General features: G+C 53.9%; 1 protein-coding gene across 1 annotated transcript; it reads left to right on the top strand.

Moving 5' to 3' along the window:
* Positions 1-313: 313 nt before the first annotated feature.
* On the top strand, positions 314-24,605 carry Wfs1 (wolframin ER transmembrane glycoprotein). Its single transcript, XM_021162218.1, has 8 exons — positions 314-424; positions 6,934-7,173; positions 13,671-13,753; positions 15,053-15,197; positions 16,801-16,971; positions 17,441-17,521; positions 18,987-19,138; positions 22,023-24,605. The coding sequence occupies exons 2-8, from the start codon at positions 6,939-6,941 to the stop codon at positions 23,826-23,828; spliced, it is 2,673 nt and encodes an 890-aa protein (XP_021017877.1). The 5' UTR covers positions 314-424; positions 6,934-6,938; the 3' UTR covers positions 23,829-24,605.
* The last annotated feature ends 205 nt before the right edge of the window (positions 24,606-24,810 follow it).

Raw genomic sequence — 24,810 nt, 5'->3', positions numbered from 1 at the left:
CCACCTGTTATGCAGCAGGCTTACAAGCTTGGGTCAGGAAAGGGATGTCCTGGAGGCGGGGCGGCGAGGGGGCAGGGCCGGGCCGAGTCCACTCGGAAACTTAAGCTGTGGGCCGGCCAGACCCGCCCTCTCGCCGCCATCTGTCCTCCTGGCGACCCAAGAGAACTAGTCGCTGCAAGGCGAGGCGCTCCGTGATTCGCGACAGCACATAGTGATTGGCAGGCTTGCCGGCGACTTAGCGAGCCAAGTCTCCCTGGGTCGCAGCAGGAATGGAGGGTGGCAGAGGCCCCGCCCAGGCCCCGCCCCCTTTCCCGGGGCCGCGCTGAATGTAGGGCCGCGCGCTCCGCCTGCTCAGCTGGCCGCTGCAGTCTCCGCGGTTTCGGAGCAACTTCGCGGTGGGCTGGGAGGCCCAGCACTGCGGCCGGTAAGTTCTTCAGGGTCGTTGTGCCATGGCCTTGGCCTTGGCCTTGGGCGCGCAGCGTCAGGGAGGGTTTCGGAGCGCTGGGAGGAGCCGCTCTCCCGGCCTCAGTTTCCCTTGATGGGTGGCAGAGCCCCAAGTCCACTCCAAGTTGCTAGAAGTTGGAGGCCAGGACTCTCGCTGCTCCACGGAGCCCGAGGCGTCTACTGCCCCAACTGGGCCAGTTGTGCCCAAGCCGTGCGCCTCTCTCTCAGCCCTGGAGTCCGGGCACTCCCGCAAATCTCCCTGCATGACTGCGCTGCGGATGGGACAGCAGGTCAGAGAGGCTGCCCACGTTCCAGAGCTGCCCCATCAAGACCTACATCCTCGGACTCCCTGCCCAGGACCATGAAGGACCTGATTCCTGGGGCGCGTGGGGGCTCAGCCCACCCGGGAGCCGTGTGTCTGTTTCTCTCCCTTTCCCGGTCCTCAGTAAAGGAGGTAGGACAGCAGGAACCCTTGGGACCCGCCTATAGTTACCCACCCTATTAGGTACCTGCTGGCCATTGTGTGACCCCAGCTCTGGTATGCACCGCACCTTGAGGAACTTAGGTTCTGGTCAGATGACTGGAAGCCTTCTGGAAAATCTGACCCTGCACTTTTGGGTGTGATGGAGCTTCGTCCTTTCCACTGTATTTTGTTAGTTATCTTATATGAGAGTCCAATAAACCAGCGTTTTGGTTTCTTGGAACTATCTCCCTGCCACTGTCACCCTCCACCGCGTACTCGGGCCCCTAGTCCTAGGGGTAGGACTTACAGTTTCCATTGGACACCAGAGGCTCAGTAGATTTGGGGCCTGGACAGGACCACGCACCTAATGGACAGAGCTAATGACCTCTATCCCCCTCCCTCCTCCCCCCCTCCCCCCCCCAGCAAGCAGGTGCAGCCCTTCCTCTGTCACCTTGCACAAAGACCCCAGGTGGTTGGCTGGGATTTCCCTCTCTAGAATCCAACCCTCACTCGGACCCATGTCCTAGGCTCTTGGAGGCCATGGCGATCGCAGGGACTGCCTCCCCAGTTCCCTCACCTGTTGACCTATGTCTCTCTGGTGCTGATGCCATTCGCAGGTACTTTTTCATGTGACTAGTTATCTAGAGAGAGTTTATGTTCCAATTTCTTCCTGAACGTTCCTTGGGCCTCCTCAGATACAGGCAGGATTGGGTAGAGATGCCCCCTCACCTTCTTTCCCAGGTACAAGTGTGTAGAACACCCCAGTGCCAGCCTCCCTTATGCCTTCAGAAGGTTTGGGGCTGGTCGCATAGGAGACCTAGCTCAATCTTGGCCCCGGAAACACCTACACAGATGCCAGATGTGTCCTTGTCCCTGGTGGTGATGCAGTGGCAATGGATAGGAGCGCTGCTCTCTCTAAGGTACCCTTTCTCTCACCTTTTTTACATTAGAAAGGAGGTTAAAGCCCCCAACCACATGCCAAGCCACTTCTGAGTCCCCACTTCTTAGTTCTTACTGAGTCCAGTTCCAATCTTTCTGGCGTCCTGTCTGCCCCAGCGCTTGCCCTGTTGTAGGCCCCTCACTCTGCCTGGATGGCTCCCACGCTCCTCTCTGGTCTTCTGTAGCTCCAGCCACCCTCAACGGTTCTTACATTCCTCTGACCTATGGATCAGACTCATCTCCTAGCCTGGCATTTCTTCTGGCTCCAGGGGACTGATGTCTGCCTAACTATGCCCTTCCTCCAGGGCATGGGCGCATCTAATGTTGAAAAAAATCTCCCTTCCTCTTCTGATTGTCCTGAAGGCTCGGCCAGACCTCTGCAAAGTCCATAACCTGGGAAAACCATTAAATGAGGAGCATGCCTCTGCCCAGTCCATCCCCATGGCTTTTCCATCTTTGACTGTCTAACCAGATATCACCTTCCCACCAAGTCAGATGCTCAAACATTAGCCCTGGAGCATCTTCTGCTGGACAGGGAGGCTCAGTGCCCCACACTGGGGGCTCATAGGCCCATACAGCCAGGCCAGAGCAGGTGCCAGACATGATATGCTTGGCTATCCACCATTGCAGCCCATGCCCCTCCCTGTTCACTCCCCCTCTGTTCCCACGATCTTGTCACATTGGGAGAGCTGGACTGTTCCTTGGTTTGGACTTAATACTCTGGGCAAAAATAGGCACCTGGGAGCCACCAAGGGCTTTGTGACCTTGTCTTGAGGGTCAGTTCTATGCCAGAGGGCTGGGTCAGGCCAGGCCAGAGTGGACCTCACAAGCCAGGGACTTGGTCATTGGTGGATTTTAAAATAATGCTTCATTTTCATTCCCTAAGTGTTCCACATTCAAATAGAAAATTAAGGACATGTATGTTTTTAAAAGCTAAAATAAAACCAGCTAAGTTTCTTACCCAGAGATAGCAAGTATTGTCATTGGAGGAGGGGGCATTTCTTTTATCTTTCTCTACCGATAATTTTTCAGATCCTACACAGAGCCAGGATGATTACCAAATCTATTTTAAATATTATGTTTTGTCTTCTGTCTTTGAATCTTTATGTACAAGATCATGATTAGTAGCTGTGCAGTGGGCTGAGGACTTCCTCACCGGGCTCTATGGACACTAAAGGACTACTAGGGGGATGCTTCTCTGTGCAAGCTCTGCAGGCAGGTATCTCTCAGGAGTACCACATGGACTTGGCAGTGCTGGCCATCTTGACTTTCCAGGGCCTGAGAGACCAAGGGACTGGGAGAGTGGCAGGATCCCCTGCAAAGCAGAATGGAGGTGCGCTGGGAGAGATAGAGGGCTCCATGCAGTCCTATAGCCCTGGCCTTTGTAGACCGTGGTCAGGCAGCCTTCTCCAGGGTGGCCTCTCTGGAGCTAGCCACTCCTCAGCCCAGCTTCTTGACACTGGCATTTGTGTAGATGGGATAAAAATATGCCTTGGCGTTCACAGGGAAAGAATGCTGGCCACTTTGTGTTTTGGGATCAGTGATGGGTTCTAAGCCACTGCACTGGCCCCTGTGGAGCTGGGGCCGGAGCTGGGTGATGGAGCTCTTCCTCTCCAGCCAGGGGTTTCCAGCCCGAGGGAAGGACTTGTTTAAGGTCATTCATCCCAGTAAGGCCCCAGTGCCTGAAGCCTGGCTGCCTCGGGTTTCAGCCTGCATTCATTAAGCCCTAGCGTACTCATGAAGTGCAGCCCTGTCTTCTGGGTTCTCTTTGACACTAGTTCCAGGAAACTGAATTAACAAGCTCTGTGACCTAAACTAGGCTTGGCCTTCAACCCCAGAACCTGAGAATGAAGTCTCCTTTCTCCACCCTGCCTTGCCAGATTTCTTACCTTGAATGGTTTTGCTTTGACTGCAGTGTGCTCCCAGTAAGTTACCCGGGAGCATAGCAGCCAGACATTGCCTGTTTCCCTGACATTTCCTTTTATAAGGTGTTTTTCACCTAAGGGAGAGGTGTTTACACCCAGGGCTGTGAGTGTGCGTGTTTGTGTGTGTATTGGTGTGTGCACTCACTCTCGGATGTGCAGGCATTTATATGTACATATGTGCTCATGGATGTACATGCGAATGCATGTGTTTGTGGGAGGCCAGAGGTCAGCCTTAGCTGTTGTCCCTCAGTCACTGATCCCCTTGGTTTTTGGAGAGAGGGTCTGGCACTGGCCTGGAGCTTATCAACTAGATTAGGCTGACTGACCTGCAAGCCCTGTGGGTCAGCCTTTCTCTACCCTCACATCCCTGGGAGTGTTGCATAAGGCTTTTGTTGCTTTTTGTTTGTTTGTTTTTGTTTTTGTTTTTGTTTTTGTTTTGAGAGCAGGGTTTCTGTGTTGAGCCCTGGCTGTCCTGGAAATAGCTCGTACACCAGGCTACCCTTGAACTTAGAGATCCACTATCTCTGACTTCCAAGTGCTAGGACTAAAGGCACAAGCCACCACTGCCTGGGAAGGCTTTTGTTTTTTACATTGTGACTGAGGGGTCCTTACTAAACCTGGCAAACATTTTACCAATTGAACTATTTCCCCAGTCCCCCATTTAGGGGTTTTGTTTTGTTTTCAAATGCCTCACCATTTACAGGTGGCATTCTCTTTTACCAAATCCCATTGGACACTGATGTGCAGGTAGGGAAACTGAGGCAGGGACTATGTTAACCAGACACTCCCCGTGGTACCTGTGGTTATGAAGTGATGTCCTCTTGTCAGGAAGGTGGTCTCTTCTCTATCATAGAGAGGAGGCTGGGCAGAAGCCCTGAGGGCCTGTTTAGGACCTCAGTAGCAGCATCTGAGAAACCCTGTTGAACATGTAGCTGGAGCTACAACTGAAGACTGGGGGAGGGGGAGGGCTCGCAGAAGGAGGGTGAGGCAGGGCACAAGCATGGAGGCACCAGGTGCTTGGTACTATGGAATGACAGCCATTGTGTCAGTGAAGAGACCTGGAGAAGGATAGGGAGGGGGCACAGCCTCTTTCAGCGAAATGTTTGCTAAGGTTGGAAGAATCCCAGGAGTGGGTTTGCACCCTGGCTCGGCACCTCAAGTTGTTTGAACAGCTCCTCCTCCTTTCGGGCCTCAGTGTCTGGGGTCTGGGCAATGGATGAGGTTGAAGGCTGAAGGGTCCCATCAGTGACCTGGATGGGACATTCCTACCTGCTTGGCTTGGAGGAGCCAATAGAAGATGCATGGGAGGACTGAGCAATGATTTTGCCTAATGGCGGGTGTCTTGTCTATGTCTGTGAGGTAGGGGTCACCCCTGGATGTAACCTTTCTAGAGTCTGAGGTGGTCTGGTGGCTGTCTGTGCGAGAGCCCCACCCCTTAGTTACTGCACTGCTGACTGTGGCTCCCCCTTGTGGCTGTGGGTGTGAATCCTGCTGATTTGCATATCTTGATGGGTCTGGATGTCACTGTCGATGTGTAGTCCCCACTGGTCTGCGAGTTCCCTTGGATCGGCAAGCTCCCTTGAGGCTACACATGTGGCTAATTGACAGGGTTTTCGGGCATTGCTGTTCCCAGAAGCCCAAATTTGCAAGTCAGGTCAGGGCCCTGTGCTGATTTCCAAGCAGTCATGTGGCTTGACCATGCTTTTGGTTCTAAATATCCTTAGGGATTGTTTTTAAAATAAGGGTTCCAAAAAAAAAAAAACATAAATAAGAAAGTAAATTGAATTAAGGACTCTGCCCTATGCAGGAGAATGCTAGATTGAAATCTACTTTGCTCTTTGGACACAGTTCCCATTGATGGGACCCATGTGTAGTTGGGGGTAGAACAGAAATGGACAAGCCTGTGTCTAGCGTGTAGACCTGGGTCCATCCCTGCCTTTCTCAGGGACACGGTGTACAGAACCATCCATCAGGGAGCTATTTGGCCAGGCTCGGGGATAGATGCTAAGACCTGGTTCCTTGCAACTTAGTTTTGGATCCCCTGACCTCACAGTCACCCTGAGCATGGAACTCTGTCCTAGGTTCTAGGTCCTAGATAAGGACAGGGATGCATGGAAAGGCGCAGAAAGGCACGTGACTATTTAGGGTCACACACTGGGAGCCCAGGGCAAGAGTTCAGGGCCCCTTTGAATGAGATTTCTATTTCCTCATTGCCAGACTCCCTGGCCTGTTCCCTTAAAGGTAATGAAGAGGACAGACTTGGCCTTGGCTTTGAGGAGGGCCGTTTGGGATCTGAAGTGTGGTCTCCTTGCACTCCAGTATGCAAGGTCCAGCAGTGTCAGGGGTCTGTGCCCTCAAAGTCCTGGAGGATCCAAACCACCCGTAATGAGATCTGACCTCCTCCTCTGGTGCATCTGAACTCAGCTACAGTGTACTTACAGAAAATAATAAATAATTTTTTTTGGTTTTTTGAAACAGTTTTTCTCTGTGTAGCCCTGGCTGTCCTGGAACTCACTTTGTAGACCAGGCTGGCCTCGAACTCAGAAATCTGCTTGCCTCTGCCTCCCAAGTGCTGGGATTAAAGGTGTGTGCCACCACTGTCCAGCAAATAAATCTTTTTTTTTTTTTTTTTTTTTTTTAAAGAAGGCCGAAGTAAGCTCTATTCAGGACATTCATTTTCACATCTCTACCTTCTGGGGTGGCTGACAGTCCTTGGTGTTTGTTCTCCTGCAGTTGTCTTACTTCAGCCTCTGGTCCATCTCCCTGTGGCCCCTGGGCTGTGTCTCTTTCTAAGGAAACAGCCCATTGAGCTTAGGACCAGCCTAAGCCTCTGTGACCTCATTCCAGCAACTTCAGCTGGTACATCTGCAGAGACCCACTTTGACAGATGCTGGTGACACATGAAAGTCCCATGCATCTCCCATGGCCAGGCCAGGTTCAATGAACCACAGTGTCATCAGCGTCATCCTCATTTCTCAATTGAAGGCACAAAAGCCCAAGGTTTCCTGGCATGACCTGATGGGAGGGAAACTCAAGGCTACCCTGTGGAGTTGTCAAATTAAATGAGATCGCAGAACTTGGCAATCTCACCCAGTTCTTGCTTTACCACCAGGTTGGTTCAGGGGGCTTTTGTGTGTGTCTAATCCTCCCCTTTGTTTGCAGGCAAGATGAACTCAGGCACCCCACCTCCGAGCCCCTCTGGCCCACCTCCTCCACCCGCACCACAGCCCCAGGCCCGGGCCCGGCTCAATGCCACCGCCTCACTGGAGCAGGACAAGATTGAACCACCTCGTGCTCCCAGACCTCAGGCTGACCCCAGTGCTGGACGAAGTGCTGGGGAAGCAGCCGCTCCGGAGCCTCGGGCCCCTCATACCGGCAGCCGGGAAGAAACAGACAGAGCTGGTAAGGAAGTGGGGCCAGTTCTCCAGGCCTCAGCCCACAGCAGGGAAAGCGGGGCGGGCACATAGACCAGGCTCCTACAGAAGTTCCTCAAATCAGGCTGCTCTGCGGTCCTGACACCAAGGCTGCCACTTACAAAGCGTCTGTAGCTGTCAACTGAATGACCATCCCTACCGTCAGCATCTCTCTCCTTCTTCCCATGCAGCAGTTTGCAGGTGGGCCTCATAGCTCAGAGATGCTCACATTCAAAACCTGCCTTCTCAGTGTCCCTGCTTGGACCCCCATCTCTCAGTATCCTCTTGAGAGCTGATTGCCAGTCCTGTGTCTTACCTCTCTGGGTTGCCCTTTGACATTCTACATCCCTCAGAGTGGCCCTCGTGGTCTAGCACCTCCTCTTTTGCCCATTGAGAACCTCCCCCAAAATGCTCAGTTCACCTTGCCTTTTGGGGTACCATTTGCTCTGAGGTCTCCTACTGCTGGCTCTTCCCAGCCTCAACCCATGTGAAAAACTATGTATTCTGTTGAAGCCTGGCACCTGTTGGGGGACACGCATGAATATGTGTGTGCATGCACAACCACACACACACTATGGGGATAGCAGTTTCTAGAGAAGTAGCCTCCTCCTGTGTTGTAGACTGATGTTCTCTTCCCAGTCTCTTAATTAACATTTTTTAAAAATGCATCTTTTGGGGTGCATTTAAATTGACCACATAGCCCTCTGCTAGGTGAAAATGGAGCCTTAGGAATAGTTGCTACCCAGGCCCCTGGTTTGAAATCATCCTGAGACATAGCAGGTGGTTTAACAGTGAACTGAGGATGGGATTCTGTGGCTTGCAGGGGCTGGGCCTCTGTGGCCATACTGGGGCTTCTTGTCAGCCCTTGGCCTCCCCAGGTTCTCACCCCTTCAGGCAGCACGTGCGGCTCTCCTCCTGTGTGAGACCAGACCTGAGGGGCGGGGCTAGCATCAGTGAGAGATCCAGTATCACCATCAGCAGTTGTCGGAGTCCAGCAGTGTAGGACAGGGGGACAGGGGACAGGAGCCTGTCAGAGGAGAGCACTGAGGACCATGTGGGGAAAGTGGCATGGCCTGTCACAATGCTGGAGGAGAATGCTACCTCTGGGTGGCAGTTGATTAGTGTTGGCTCAGGCCCTGGATCCTGTGCACCAGGCCCATCCCTCCAGGTTGTTCTGTCCCCCACCCCCACCCATCCCGGCATTTGTGTGCACTTTGCAGTTATGGTTGACATGGTGTGCCAGTGTGTGGCATCATCCGCTGGACCTTTGCCTGCCAGTGAGACTGCTCTCAGAGTGGGGCTGCGCCATTGTGGGAAGGTTTGTGTCAAACGACTTCTCTCCACAGGCTGTAGAGAGCGGATGCCTGCCTCTGTGGCCTCTGCTACTGCCAGGCAGATGTTGAGACTGCCCCTTACTATATATGGCTGGGTTGGTGTGAGGCTCCCTTTGGGCCCTGGCATGGTAGGGGTGAGTGATGGGGTAGTACCTCTCATCCTGGTCAGTTTCTGCTGTCACTTGTTTCAGTTGTTGGCATTTTCAGTTTCCCCCTGAGAGAGGCCAGCATCCCTCAATGACCACTCCAACCCAGCAGCGTCCCCACCTGGCACCTCCTGTGTATACCACTGTCTCTCAGCCTGTCCACAGATGAAGGAAGGCCTGGAGTTTGAGCATCTGGCCCAGGGGACCACTCTGGCTGCCTCCCTGGCAGAGCTGAAGGGTTTCAGCCTGCTTGGCCAGGGTTGAGGCTCCTCGCAGCATCAGCCTCAGCACTGTCCTGTGCTTGGGCCCTTTGCTCTATGAATCGTCTTAAAAGATCACTATGGGTAATGGAGAGGTGGCTCAGCAGTTAAAAGCACTGGCTGCTCTTCCAGAGGTCCCAAGTTCAATTCCCAGCAACCACATGGTGGCTCACAATCCTATGTAGCAGAATCTGATGCCCTCTTCTGGCGTGCATGAAAACAGAGCAGTCATGTACATAGAATAAATAAATCTGAGAGCGAGAGAGTAAGAGAGCGAGAGAGAGAGAGAGAGAGAGAGAGAGAGAGAGAGAGAGAGAGAGAGAGAGAGAGAAGCCACTATGTCCCTCAGCTTTGCTGCTAAGGTAGGCAAGGCCTGGCCCAGATCCAAGCCCAGTGCCCACCCCCTTCTCTCTGATATCGTGTGACCATGGGGGCAGAGGCCATGGCCGGAAAGCTGGGTTTCAATCTGGATAACTTAGTAAAAGGGCCCAGACTGTGGGTTTCAGATACCACCAGGAAGCAGGTGTCAGCTGTGTGCTCTACCCACAGTGGTGCTGGGAAGAGGCAGCCAGGTGGGTTAGTAATCTGAAGGCTCCAGTCCTAAAAGTCCAAGCTTCAGTTCCCTGTCCCGGGTCACTGGCATGTGAAGATAGACCCCATCCTGCTGGCAGGAGCAGTGGGGCCTAGAGCTTCCGCCAGGGACACTTCAGCTAATTAACATGTAACTACTGCGTTCGTTCATCTTTACATACCACCTCTTTAGACCCCTTGAAGCACCAGCCCCAACCCCATTTCAGGCCTGGGGACAGGCACTGTCACCTGTTGCATTTTCCTCAGAGATGAGAAAGCAAATGAGAAAAGGAAGTGGTGGACCCAGGGTCCCCGGCTAGGGAGGGAGAAGCGGAACTTAGGAGTAGTTTGATCTTGTGCTTACCCAGTGGGCCACCAGGGACTTGGTGGCCAAGGACAGAGGACACAGTGTGTGCCTTGTGAATTGAGTTCCTATGCCCAGGGAACCCTCACTAGGCTGTACAGTCTGCATCAAGTACATCAAGCCAGTTACCCTCTCCCCAGGGTAGAGCCTGCCGGGCTTTGGTGACGGAGGTCCAAGGCTCACGACTGCCCTATGTGACTGTTCCCAGGCCTGTGCAGTATGGTGATGAATGAGTGATTGTGTCCTTGGGGTTGATCTCAGTGCTGGCGACTTGGTTACTGTAGCCCCTGAGGGAAGGTGGGGTTGTCTATGGACTCTGCAGAGCATCAGAAGTCTGCCTGGAGAAGGTTGTCACCTGAATTGCCTCTCAAAGCCTAGGACATGGAACGGAGCTGCCTAGGGGTCCCCCTTTTCCAACTGTCCCCCACACTTGCTTATGGCACATAGAACCTTGCTGGGACACTCACACTTCCTGGCCCTGCTGGTTTTGTTGTTGTTGTTGTTTTCAAGACAGGGTTTCTCTGTGTAGCTTTGGCTGTCCTGGAACTCACTTTGTAGACCAGGCTGGCCTCGAACTCAGAAATCCGCCTGCCTCTGCCTCCCGAGTGCTGGGATTAAAGGCGTGCGCCACCACGCCCGGCCTGGCCCTGCTGTTAGCCCTGGCAACTTAGCACATAAGAAGTTGCTACTGATGGTGACCATGGCTGGACTTGGATGCTCCTGAGACCAGACAGCAAAGGAGACCAGTGACCCAGGCTAGGGGAAGGCCATGGGAAGTTATGAGGCTCTGGGGGAGCAGTGGAGATGGCTGAGTAGTGAGATGGGCCCATTCTGAATTTTGCTCCAGCAGTGCTTCGAGCCATATGAGTCCTCTCCAGCTGTACCCAGTCACTCAGCCAAGAAGCTCCCTTCTCATAGGTGCTCTGCTCTTCAGGCCCAGGGAGTCCTGCCACTCTGCTCAAGCAGAAACCCTGAGCCTGGTCCTACTGACCTAGGTGGCCTAGGTGACCTTGGTGACGCAGGGGGCGGGGGTACTCAGCCTGGTCCACTGATGCAGTATGCAGTCCTGCTCTTGTGTCCCTCTGTTGGAAGGGCTGGCTAGTCCTCAGCTGCCTTGTGCTCAGATGGGTTAGGTAGCGGCGCTACCCTGCCCTGTCAGAGACTTATGGGCTAGAGTGCTGTCCAGGGCCCATGGCATGACAGGAGGAAGGAATGTAGGCTGTGCTGTGTGGATCTGCAATGCTGGTCTAGATGTACCTTGGATCCAGCACGGGCCTCTGGGACAAGCCATCTCCGTCCCAGCCTGGCTATAGCCTTTTCTCCTCACCTCTTTGGGCCTCTCTGGAATCTCTGGACCTCACAGGGCTTCCGGTAGGACCGTGACTTTTTAGGTGTGAGGGGCCAATGTAGATGTGGGTGTAGGAACACGTTCCCCCTGCTGACCTTAGGCCACACAGCTGAGCTGACCCTCTGAGTCATGGTTTTGGTCATTCAGGACCTGGCCCACATCCCCGAGTACACGCTGTGACCCAGTCAGTGCCGTAAGCTGCCCTGTCAGTCGTGAGGTCCCCGCTGATGCTCTCTGAGTCTTCCGGAAAGCTGGCAGCACGCCTCTGTTTGTTTCTTTCAGCCTCTGGTTGCATTCCAAGCCTCTAATGTCAGCCTCTCCAGGAAGGCTCTCCAGGCAGGGCTGATGTTGCCAGTCATCATGTCACCTGAGCTGATGGCATGGCTGTCCTCACTGGCTCTCAGAGTGGGCCGTGACAAGGACGGGAGACTCATCAACTTGGTGCCTATGGCTTCTGGGCCCAGTAACTGTCTGCTGGGCTGGTGGTAGGAGCCAAGTGCCTTAGCCTGGTTCTGGCCACTAAACTCCTTGGGCAGTTGTCCACCTTTGTGCCTTCTCTAAGGCTTTGTGAGCCAAAAGGATGGGCCCCACATGATTTGAAGAACCCCTTCTCTCAGAGTGACCCTGGTTGCCCCATGTGGGGGACTATCTCAGTTCTGACTGCCCCGTGTAGAGGAGTGAGTATCCCCAGCCACCTGTGGGAGACTCCTTCAACTTGGCTATCCTCCATGGGAAACACCATTGGCTCAGGGTAGCCCCAATTATTCTGTTTATTGTGGAGCCCCTCTGCCAAATGACCTTGACCGCCCCATGTGGGAAACCCCTGATGGTACATGATCCTCTACTCTGGCCACAAGGGTGATGTGATCCTGGCGCCTTTGTCATTCTTCTTGCTCATCATGATGGCTGATGATGAAAGGGGCAGAAACACTGGAGGCCAAGGACCAAGGATAAAGAAGCTGGGAGATCACAGCATGTGAAAGACATGATGCTGTCCCTGACTTACTGGTCTCATGCTTATAATTGTGTTCTTCTGGGAGGGTTTAGCATGCACTGGGTAGCTTAAGGAACTTAAGATGTAAGTTGGCTCGGTGTGAAAACAAAAGGTGGCTTGCTTCTGATGGCTGCCTCCGAGGGGCTTGGCGCCAGTCAGGGAAGGATGTCAGAGGTAGCCTGGTGTGGTTGAGCATGGCCCTGCTCCTGACGAGCAAGAGAGCTTCTCCCACCCTTTGCTGCTTTAGGGAATCAAGTTCCAGCCAGGCAGCCCCGTTGCCAGACAGAGTGAGGGGCAGGGCTGCTGTACTGGGACGGGGGGGGTGCAGAGGATTGCTAGGCACCTGCTCCCTGGTCAGCCCGACACACTTCCCTGTCTGCCCTGAGTTTGCTGAGCTGTACTGCTGGAAGCTGGGGCGTGGAGACCAGTTAGATCCAGTGCAGTGATGCACACCGGTGCACAGCTGGGGGCTGGGATGGATGAAGGAGCTGGTGTTAGCAGAAAGGATGGTGTACCTGAGGAGCTCTCCTTCCTAAGATGGCCAGCAGAAATGCCAAGTTAGCATGTCATGCAGGATTCATTCAAGGGCCCGTGGGTGAGACAATCTGAAGAGATGGACAGGGGCCCTGTCTGGGGGCTGGCAGAGGTCAGGACCTGCCCCAGAGCCCTGTCTGGGGGCTGGCAGAGGTCAGGACCTGCCCCAGAGCCAATCTAGCATGAGAGGATGGCCCAGTGTAGATTCTATAGCCCTGACTGTGTCCATCCCTGAACCATGCAGGGAGGTGCCATGCAAGGCTGGTGTGCACTTCCCTACAGCCCAGGACGAGGTGATCTCTTATTGGAGAGTGATGAGCTCATAAGGGTAGACCATCATGGGGTTGGTGCCCTTATAGAATAGGTTGAAGAGCTGTCTCTCCCCTTCCATGAGAAAGCAGGGCAAGGTGCCACCATGAACACTAAACCAGGCCCTCTGAACCAGGCTGCTGGCACTATAAACTCGGACTTCTCAGACTTCTAGAGCCCTAAGCAATCAACTCTAGTTTGCAAATTCCCAGCCTACAGCAGCCCTGACAGGGAAGACACCCACTCTTAAGGAATAAAGGAATGCCCATCAGCTGTGCCTTCCAAAGCCACACTGTCTGCTGAGTGCTGGAGTGCACTCTTGCTCTTTCAGGCCGCTCAGACTACAGTCCTGTGAGTAGACTGGAGCTGAAGGTGACAGTGGGACTCAGGCCTGTACCCCACGCCCATTTCTCACACCCGCAGTATAAAACTGGCTGCCACCGTTCTGCCTTGCTTGCAGTGTTGGAAGGCAGCCTGTCTGTCACAGCCTCAGCCTCCTGCCCCTTGTCTCAATGTTAAAGTGAGAGTAGGTAGCAGGGCCCCTGAAACCTGGTCCAGCCAACCCCCATTCCACCGGCGGGGATAAGGTCTGACTATGTGACGTTCTGACTTCTCCTCCTGTTCAAGGTCCCATGAAGGCAGATGTGGAGATCCCCTTTGAAGAAGTCCTGGAGAAAGCCAAGGCTGGAGACCCCAAAGCACAGACAGAGGTGAGGACCAGTGTCTGGGGGAGTCTTAGGACATGACCCCAGCACAATGGGTCTGGCCTGGTGTCCTGTGGCTCATGGAGTAGGGGGTCTGGCCTCTTCTGTAGGAACAGGGAGCTAGCAGGGCTATGCCCACCTCCATGTTGGTTAGGTTTGGGTGGGTTACTTCCTGGTGTACCTGTGTTCACCACTCCGGTCCGACACACATCCTGTCTTGGACATGTGCTCCTCCTCCAGGATGCCCTCCCTCCTTCCTGCTCACCTACCCTCTTCCAGCTGTCTGCAACAGGCTTGTTCCCTAAGGAGGGTTTGTCTTAGCTGAAGGCCCACTGTGCCCAGGGCATTGTGGGACAGGAGAGTCAGGAGCGGAGGAGCTCAGGTAGGGCAAGTCTCTGAGTGTCAGAGACCCAAGTACACCGGGAAGGAGGAGGGAGAGGAGGACAGAGACCTGATAGGCCATCTTTTCTCTCCTCACAGTGCCCTGGCAGGTGGGAATCAGCAGGCCCACTCTTTGGCTGCAATGGAGGCCTGTGCCTGTGTCTCTGGAGGCTAGAGAGCATCCCAGTGCTGTGTTGGACTGTGTAGTCCGTCTCGGCCTATCGTCCAGGCCTGCTGAAGCTGGGGACCATGCCCAGCTCTTTCCTGGCCTGTCTGTGTTCTTGGCTTCACTTTGCCCATCTGTAGAGTGGGAAGATTGGACTGGATTAGCGAGCATTTTTGCATAGGGCCAGACAGTAAATATTTTGGGCTCTACAATCTGTCTAAACTAATCAAACTTCCCGTGGAAGAGAGAAAACCTGTCCGGCCCACATGTAAGCAAGCAACCATGGTTGTGGGCTGCTTCCACAACCTTGATGATCTGTTGATCTGGCAGGGCTGGTGGAACGGCTCAAGCAGGCAAAGGTGATTGCTGCCAAGCCTGGTGATCTGAGTTCGAGTCCCAGAATCCATATGAGAGAAGGAGAGAACTGAATCCCACAAGTTGTCCTCTGAATGAGTAAATATAATAATTTTTAATAAAAATAATTCTATTATAATGTAAGTAGTGATCTGGACTAAGGCCAGAGCGTCCCCTGGCTGCCTTTCTTCAGCCTGAGCTGTTTGAGAGGCAGCAGAGGGAGTCAGCCATTCTAGTTTTCTGACCACAGTGGGGTTCTAGCACTCAGGAGGCAGGAGCAAGAGAAGAGGCTGAGCAGAGCATAGGGCTCATGACTGTGGCATTATTGGAGGTCCCACACCTGCCCCATGGTGGGGAAGGCAGGGTCCCTGAAGCCAGAACATGATGGATGTCTCTGCTCTTAGGTGGGCAAACACTACCTACGCCTTGCCAACGATGCAGATGAAGAACTCAACAGCTGCTCAGCCGTAGCATGGCTAATCCTGGCAGCCAAGCAGGGCAGGCGGGAGGCCGTGAAGCTGCTGAGGCGGTGCCTAGCTGACCGGAAAGGTGAGGCTGTGTGGGGCCTCTGGCAGCTGCCCCCGGGGGTGGTGGGGTGGTGGTGGTTTGCAGTGCTGGCCACGCCGTTGGGAAGGGAGAAGTCTGTTTGATTATCTCCTCCACACGGAGAGGTTTTAGAAGTCTGCTGGCTACTTCACAAGCTAGGCCAATCCCACATCTTTTGTCCTGTGCTTGGTGCCTACAAGAAGTAATGAATTAGTTTTCACTTCTCTTCTGGATTCCAGTCCAAACCGGAAAGTAAATCTTAGAGTCAGAGAGAGGCATCTACCCCAAGTGTCCTGGTCTGTGAGTGTCTTACAGGCTCCAAGTCTGAGGAAAAGGTGACACGGGTGCTTCACATAGTTTTTGTTGTTGTGTATTTTGATATTTATTTATTTATTTATTAAGATTTTATTTATTTTATGTGTGTGAATACACTGTCTCTGTCTTCAGACACATCAGAAGAGGGCATCAGATCCCATTATAGATGGTTGGGAGCCACCATGTGGTTGCTAGAAATTGAACTCAGGACCTCTGAAAGAACAGGCAGTGGTGCCCTTAACAGCTGAGCCATCTCTCCAGCCCCTTGATATTTATTTTTAACTGTAAATTTTTATGCTGCTGTGTAAAACTTGCAATAGATAGAAGCCACCAGGATACAGAGCACTCATAACCCAAAGCCCGGGGAGGTACTTTGTGTCTTTTCTTTTCTTCTCTATGTATCACAGTGTTTTCAATGTTACATTTAGTATCCAAATCTTTTCCCTTTGACAGCTTGACTTGTGGTTTGGGGAAGGGAAAAACAAAACAAAAAAGGAATAGTTTCCGGGTTAAATCCTGTCAGCCAGGATGTCTGAGCCAGACGGCCCAGGCCAGGGCAGGGGGAGTAACCAGAGCTGGCCAGCCACATGACCATCATCTGGTGCCAGTGGTCCCCAGGGCTGCTTGGGGGCAGGGGCAGGGGCATAGCCCTGGAGGGTGGCAAGGGGAGGCAGCACAGACTCAACTGGCCTGCATGCCCTGCCCTGCATTCCTGCCCCAGGATTCCCGGGCAGATGAAAAGCGCAGTCCTCCTGAGAGACATGATGCCATTTTATAGCTCCTGCCCCTGTCTCTGCTCGCCTCTCTCCCCTGAGCCTCTGGCATTCTTTCTTTGTTCTGTTTGGAAGACCCCATGTTCCCAGCTGCCCTGGCAAGGGCCGCGGCCCAGGAAACGCTGTGGGCACAGGGATGTCCCTTCCTGCCACACGCACACTGGTAATTGCAGTAAATCAGACCCCCCCCCCCATCCTAGGCAGCTCGTTCCTGTTCAGACCTGTGGTTTGGGCCTGCAGCACCTTGCTTTGCACCTCGTCCCTGTAGTGCCTGCTGATGAGGGTCCCCAAGGATGAGGTGTGAAAAGAAACAAGCACAGGCAGCCCTCAGGCATGGCCAGCCCAGCCTGGCCTCTGACCAGGGATGGGCTCAGACACGCTCTAAGGGCAGGTACCTACTCTACCCTGAGTCAACGGTGCCAGTCAGAACTCCCTCATGCCCCTGTGCCCAGCCTCCCGGTAGCGTTCCCGGGTTGCTGCCGTGAGGTGTGGGTTTGCCTAATGCCTCTGTCTTTCAGGCATCACTTCTGAGAACGAGGCTGAGGTGAAGCAGCTATCCTCTGAGACCGACCTGGAAAGGGCTGTGCGCAAGGCTGCCCTGGTCATGTACTGGAAACTCAACCCCAAGAAGAAGAAGCAGGTGGCTGTGTCCGAGCTGCTGGAGAATGTTGGGCAGGTCAACGAGCAGGGTAGGCCAGCCATCTCACCAACAACCACCCTCCCTTTGCCTTCTCTGGGGGGGTTGGGAGGTGACCGGCATGTTGGCGAGACTCTAAATTCCATTTGTGGTTCATCCCTTGATCCGAGTGCACTGGGATGCTTCTGGTTCCAGGACCAGAGATGCAGGGAGTGACGGGAACAAGGTCCTTACCCCCAGGGTGCCCATTATATGATATTGGCTGAAGGTAATCAAGGAGAGGCAGTGCCAGGCAAAGAGAGAAAGGGTGCCTGGGTGTGCTCATCACTAAATATGCTGGCACTCCTCGTGACGGCTCAGCAGTGGCTACCCAGGGATACGGACCCTTGCATATGATGAGACCCTGGGCCATGTGATTCCTGAGAACAGTGCTAGCCCAGGATCCTAAGGTTCTATGCCCAGTGGGCTACAGAGCAGGGCAACTCAGCAACCCCAGCTTCCAATCCTCTCTGGTCTTACAGATGGAGGGGCGCAGCCAGGCCCAGTCCCCAAGTCCCTGCAGAAGCAGAGGCGCATGCTGGAGCGCCTTGTCAGCAGTGAATGTGAGTATGTCCGTCCCGCGCTGTGATCCTGCTTCCCGCACACCACCCAGCAGCGCATCCCTCTTAACTGTGTGCCCTAGCCTGGCTCCCCTACCAGGTCTCGTGCTTAAATGGACTCTTGTTCAGTCTCTTTGGGTGACAGTGTTTTGGTCCCTGGGACCTAAGCCTTGTACACTGGGAGTTTCAGATGACAGTGGGGAACAGACCTTCAGTGTGACCATCCTCACCAGGTGAAGGCCAGAGGCGGGGCTGGTGCCTGAGTGAGCTGAAAGGTCAGTGAGGGAGACATCTCTACAGGTAGGCAGGCGAAGGACCTGAGGGTTGTGTGGGGTGTGTCCCACTGTGCACTTGTGTTGAGGCAGATATAGAGTGTTGCAGCACCCGTGTGGGATGGGAGAGAGACTGGGGACCCAGGGAGCTGGAAGTGACCGTGACATGTCTGGGGTCAGAGAATCAGAAGACACTAGACTATGACTTCATGTGTGTGGAGGGGTGGAATCTGTGTTTCTAGGGCTCCAGGCTTCCATCCTGGAGAAGATGGACAGGTAGGGGAGGGGCTTAGGGGCTTCTCAGCACTGATAGGAAAGCCCCGTGGGTGGGACAGGGCTGCACAGTTCTGACTCATCATGTTAACTCCCGAGTGCAGCCTCTGCAAGGAACCTAGCTCAGTGAGAGCTTCCAACATGGCCAGGGCTCTCAGTGACTGCCGGTGCCTAGCATTTGTCTTCCCTGAAGGCTGGGAACCCAGTCTTTAACACATGCTATATTTCTTTTACCCGTCCTTGGCATTTCCCAGTGCTTCAAAAAGTGTCCATTGCATAGGAGGCTCTTGGCAGAGACAGGTGAGATAGAGAGGTTTGCAGACACACAGTGGACCCTCAAGGGATCCTGGTGGGGGTGGGAACAAAAGGCAGACTTATGTTGCCCTTGTATCAATGCTGTGAGATGAGAGCTTGGTGACACACGATAGATCTTGTTGGGTGGAGGAGTTATTGAGTGTGTAGTAGGTCTTTTGGGGGTCATGATGGATGGGGTCAGAGAGTAGCAGTCCCACAGATCCTGTTGTATGGGGGGGGGTTGGGTGGTGGGTGGCCTCGGGGAAGTTAGTCCCCAGCATCCCAAGGCCCTGCATGTCCACCATGCATCAAAATGTGCTAGGGGTACAGCTGATTGGCTGTCTAGCAGTAGGGCTTCTCTTAAGGTGGGCTTTAGGCATTAGAGACTAGACAGGCATGTCATCTCACACACGTAGCGTGTTGCCTAGGTCAGAAGCAGAGATGGGGATAACAGATGGCAGACAAACTACTTCCTCCATACCCAAACAGGTTCTTTTTCATGTCTTTGCCTGAGTGATGGCCCTGTGCCTGAACCTGGCTGGGCCCCAAGTTGCCATCCTGTGTCCTGCATGTATCAGGGTCACAGTGGGTATATGACTTGGAGAACCTGGTGTCTTTTTGTGCTTCAGCCAAGAACTACATTGCTCTGGACGATTTTGTGGAGCTCACCAAGAAGTACGCCAAGGGCATCATTCCCACCAACCTGTTCCTGCAGGATGAGGATGAAGATGAGGACGAGCTGGCAGGGAAGAGCCCCGAGGACCTGCCACTACGCCAGAAGGTACGTGCCGCTCCTGCTTGGCACCCTGGCTCGCCCCTGGGAGCTGCATGTCAGAGGCCCTTAACCTCACAGACACACCTGGATATGGGTCCCTCAGGTCATCTTAGGTTCCTGTGTGAGAAGGTGCCTCGGCCCAGAAAGCAGAGGCAGGGTCATACAGGTATACTTGGGTACTCCGGAGAGTCATGCAAGGGCAACAGGACTTACATTTAGATTCACTATGTAGTAATGTCATCTGTGGCCCAGGACAGAGGCCACTTTCTAAATATGCTTTCCCCCTCCAATCAAGTGCTGGTCTGTGGGCCAGCTCAGTCATGGGCCTGGTGACTGAATCTACCATACAGGGACACCAAAGGTGAGCTGGAAGAACAGACATTGGCGGGAGACACAAGAACAGGAGGGATTTAGAAGTGTACCCTGCTTTGACCAGTCTCCACATTGTTGTTGGGACTCAGTGCAGACACAGGTGTGGCCATAGGGTCATTACAGAGCTGCCCCGGGTCAGTTTATGAACTTGGTCAGATGTGTCCATATCTCAGACTGCAGGGATGCAAGCATCCCTGGGAATTGAATGGGCAGTTTGACCCAGATAAGCACTTCAGCACAGCATGGCCACAAGGCCAAGCCCAGGCAGGGCCTATCAGCAGAGGAACTGTTCTGTAGCCCATAGCTCTGCAGGCCTCAGTGCCAGTGTTTATGGCTAAGAAGACATGAACCACACACACCAGTAAGACTGGAACAACTAGGTTAAAATGGGGGCAGCCGGGTCCACTGGCTAGGAAGTGGCCAGGCAGTCTTCACAGGGGGCTGGAGAGTAAAGCAGGCCACCACGGGGGATGGGGACACAGGACAGGAGTAAGAAAATGGGGAGCAGCTCACCACAACAGAGAGATAAGGTCCGTGTGTGAGCCGCACCCCCAGGTTGTTGACAGGTAAAGCCTCACTCTTGGCCCTGAGCACAGACAGGTAAAGGACTGATACTGGGAAAGTTCTGAGCATCGGGCTGGTGTAGAGGCTCGTGGCTGTGAGGACGGTCCATGTTCAGCTTCTCTAGACTGAGTGTGTTCGCAGACAGGATTCCCAGATGATGCTTGCCCCTGAGAGGAGGGAGCTGGCAGGGTCCGTATGGTTCTTGGCAAAGAAGAGCCCCACACTTGCTAGTGGGGATCAAGGTGAAAGGATGTGTTAGAGAGGAGCCTTCAGGCCAGAGCTTTCCAGTGTGCACTGTGACGCCTCCTTCTGCCACACGCGGTCTGAGTGTGTGTCTTGCCACCCCACAGTGATGTGCCTGAGCTCTGTGAGATCTGGAAGTCCTTTGAGGAGAGAGAGATTTAAAGTCTGTGAGATCAATGTGGCCCCGTGTAGCAGTGTTTGGAACCATCCCAGTCTCGGCCAGTCACAGCCAGTCACGGCCAGTCTTTTGTAGAGAAAGAGCAGCAAGTCCTCACAGGTGTCTGCACATTCAAGCTCCCTCAGCCCTCCGTGCCTTGCCTTCAAGGGACATGCAGGGGACGGAGAGGCTCCTCTCGGTCACAGCCAGCAGCCTCTGAGAACTGATGTGACTCCCGCAAAGAGTGTTCTAGACTCCCAACAGCTTCCCTCAAGCCTGGGGAGTCAGGGTGACCTCTTAAAAGCAAATTTAATGTTTTAAAGTCCTATTGTTTTACATTCACTTATGGAGAATCTGATGTGGCCATTTCCTCTCAGGTTTCAGTGGAAGCTGGTTTCCGGCGCTTGCCTCTGGTGTGCCGGGTGACGGTGGCCGTGCTCCCTGTCCGCTTGGGTTGCAGTGTTCTGATCTCCAGTGTCAGAGGGAGGGCGGGGCTCTGAGCTCCCTGGACTCCCCGACCAGCCTTCTTCGGTGCTCATGCTGCACCTGTATGTGACATGCCATGTGGCCTGTGATATAATGGCTCCCGTCCCTTTGGCAGTTGAGGAAAGAGTCAGTGTTGGTATCCACATGCTGGAGATGGACACGTGGCTGATGGCAACCCAATGCTGTTGTATCTTTTTATTTTATTTTTTCAAAAAAATTTTTTGTAGGTAGGGGGAAGGGCTTCAAGACAGGGTTTCTCTGTGTAGTCCTGGCTACTTTGGAACTCACTCTGTAGACCAGGCTAGCCTCAAACTCAGAGATCCACCTGCCTCTGCCTCCCAAGTGCTGGGATTAAAGGTGTGTGCCCAAACCATCTTGAGTGCTATTGTATCTTGAAGCAGGAGACAGGGATCTAGGTGCCCAGGTGGCTTCCCTAGATGCAATAGGCATGTGCAAGTCCCTAGTCACCTTAGCAGAAGGTGGGTGTCTTAGTTACTGTCATTGCTATGAGGGACACCATAAGCAAAGCAACTTATAACAGAAAGCATCTAATTGGGGGCTTGCTTACAGTTTCAGAGTGTTGGTCCATTTCTACTATGATGTCAGGCAGGCATGGCGCTGGAGCAGAACAGAAACTGAGAGCACCCATCTAGATCTGCAAGTTGCAGGCTTAGAAAGAGAACCCGACTGGGCCTGGTGTGTGCTTTCGAAACCTTAAATTCCACCTCCAGTGCTACGCCTCTTAACCCTGCCTAAACAATCCACAAACTGGGAACCAAACCTTCAAATATGTGAGCCTCTGAGGGGACGTTCTCATTTAAACCAGCACAGTGGGAATCTCAGGATGGAGGTGTAGGGCTTAGGGGAAGGCAGGTCTCTAGGGACTGTGGAGTATGGGGAGTACTGGAGTGGGGGGGTTGCTCCTGGAGGATGGATCTGTTAGGATGAGGCCCAGGAGTGGGAAAGTCTAGGGTGTGGCTTTGTTCAGAACCAGGGAACTAGAGGCAGTCACGTTAGATGCCAAGGGGCTCCTGTCCCAGTCAGTTTCCGCTCTCTGTCCCCCGCTAGGTGGTGAAGTACCCTTTACACGCCATCATGGAGATCAAAGAGTACCTGATTGACGTGGCCTCCAAGGCTGGCATGCACTGGCTCTCCACCATTGTGCCCACCCATCACATCAACGCCCTCATCTTCTTCTTCATCATCAGCAACCTAACCATCGACTTCTTCGCCTTCTTCATCCCCCTGGTGGTCTTCTACCTGTCCTTTGTGTCCATGGTCATCTGCACGCTCAAGGTGTTCCAGGACAGCAAGGCCTGGGAGAACTTCCGCACTCTCACCGACCTGCTGCTGCGCTTCGAGCCCAACCTAGACGTGGAGCAGGCGGAAGTGAACTTCGGCTGGAACCACCTGGAGCCCTACATCCACTTCCTGCTGTCAGTCGTCTTTGTCATCTTCTCCTTCCCGCTGGCCAGCAAGGACTGCATCCCCTGCTCGGAGCTGGCCGTCATCTCCACCTTCTTCACGGTGACCAGCTACATGAGCCTGAGCAGCTCTGCTGAGCCCTACACCAGGCGTGCCCTGGTCACCGAGGTGGCTGCCGGCTTGCTGTCCCTTCTGCCCACCGTGCCCATGGACTGGCGCTTCCTGAAAGTACTCGGCCAGACTTTCTTCACTGTGCCCGTCGGCCACTTCATCATCCTCAACGTCAGCCTCCCCTGCCTGCTCTATCTCTATCTCTTTTACCTCTTCTTCCGCATGGCCCAGCTGAGGAACTTCAAGGGCACTTATTGCTACCTGGTGCCCTACCTGGTGTGCTTCATGTGGTGTGAACTGTCCGTGGTCATCCTGCTCCAGTCTACCGGCCTGGGCTTGGTCCGGGCCTCCATCGGCTACTTCCTCTTCCTCTTTGCCCTCCCCATCCTGGTGGCTGGCCTCGCCCTGATGGGCACGGTGCAGTTTGCCCGATGGTTCCTGTCGCTGGACCTCACCAAGATCATGGTCACCACGGTGATCTGCGGCGTACCCCTGCTTTTCCGTTGGTGGACCAAGGCCAACTTCTCAGTGATGGGGATGGTCAAGTCCCTGACGAAGAGCTCCATGGTGAAGCTCATTCTGGTGTGGCTCACGGCCATCCTGCTCTTCTGCTGGTTCTACGTGTACCGCTCAGAAGGCATGAAGGTCTACAACTCCACACTCACCTGGCAGCAATATGGCTTCCTATGTGGGCCCCGGGCCTGGAAGGAGACGAACATGGCCCGGACCCAGATCCTGTGCAGCCACCTGGAGGGCCACAGGGTCACGTGGACGGGCCGCTTCAAGTATGTCCGAGTGACCGAGATCGACAACAGCGCCGAGTCAGCCATCAACATGCTCCCATTCTTCCTGGGCGATTGGATGCGCTGCCTGTATGGCGAGGCCTACCCATCCTGTAGCTCCGGTAACACGTCCACGGCGGAGGAGGAGCTCTGCCGTCTCAAGCAGCTGGCCAAGCACCCCTGCCACATCAAGAAGTTTGACCGCTACAAGTTTGAGATCACAGTGGGCATGCCCTTTGGCACCAACGGCAACCGCGGCCACGAAGAGGACGACATCACCAAGGACATTGTTCTCCGCGCCAGCAGCGAGTTCAAGGACGTGCTGCTGAACCTGCGCCAGGGGAGCCTCATTGAGTTCAGCACCATCCTCGAGGGCCGCCTGGGTAGCAAGTGGCCCGTCTTCGAGCTCAAGGCCATCAGCTGCCTCAACTGCATGACGCAGCTGTCGCCTGCCCGGAGGCACGTGAAGATCGAACAGGACTGGCGTAGCACAGTGCACGGTGCCCTCAAGTTTGCCTTCGACTTCTTCTTCTTCCCATTCCTGTCTGCCGCCTGAGGAGCGTCCGCCGCTGGAGGAGGCTTCGGTGCATGTTGCTGTGAAGTCCTTCCGTGTGGCCACCCAGCCAGCTGGAGCAGCACTGTGCCGTGTGTGTGTGTGTGTGTGTGTGTGTGTGTGTGTGTGTGTGTGTATTCTGCTCTTGTGTGGTTAGATCCCAGGCTCTCTGCTCACCTGTAGATCGTAGATCCTGCTGGAGGGTGGTTCTCTTTAGCACTGTCCACTTTGAATGCCGAGTGTCATAAGAAATTGCATGCTATCTTCACTCACAATCCTGCCCTTCCCTCACAGAGCTGGAACTCCAAGCCTGGCCCCAAAGACCCTCGGTCACAAAGAGCACTTTACAGATAAGAATCTTCCTCTCCAGTTCTTCATGCCTCCTTCCTGCCTTTTCCTTACTTTGTGTTGGATTTGTTTTTCGAAGAACCAAATATGTGTGTATGTAGACTTCATGGTAGTGTTTCTTATTTATTTGGTTGCTGCTAAGCCTTGACAGTGGTTCACCTTCCTGGGCTGTCCCCAGTGGTCACGTCCTGCCTGGCTTCCTACTTGGGTATAGCATGTCCAAACTGGGCTCTGAACACTACAGCCTGCCTTGGAGCTGGCCTATCTCTGGGGGTGGTAGGGAGTTTGTGGGGATCTCTTCTGAGTACCCCAGGACTTGGGAAATACTTCAAGAGTGTCCCTTTCAGTACATAGGTAAGCTTGGCTATGTTCAGTATGGCAGAGCCAAAAGCAAAGTTCTAAGGCAGCCGAAATAAAAAGTTTTGAAACCTATAGCCTTGCCTTCTGGTCTGATTATAGGGAGCCTTGTCTGGTTGTGTGTGTGTGTTGTGTGTGTGTGGTGTGTGTGTGTTTTGTGTGTGTGTTGTGTGGTGTGTGTGTTGTGTGGTGTGTGTGTTGTGTGTGTGTGGTGTGTGTGGTGTGTGTGTGTGTGTTGTGTGTGTGTGTTGTGTGTGTGTTGTGTGGTGTGTGTGTGTGT

This window comes from Mus caroli, chromosome 5, assembly GCF_900094665.2.
Source record: "Mus caroli chromosome 5, CAROLI_EIJ_v1.1, whole genome shotgun sequence".
NCBI lineage: Eukaryota > Metazoa > Chordata > Mammalia > Rodentia > Muridae > Mus > Mus caroli.
The sequence above is the reverse complement of the archived record's forward strand: the minus strand, read 5'-3'. Positions and strand labels throughout refer to the sequence as shown.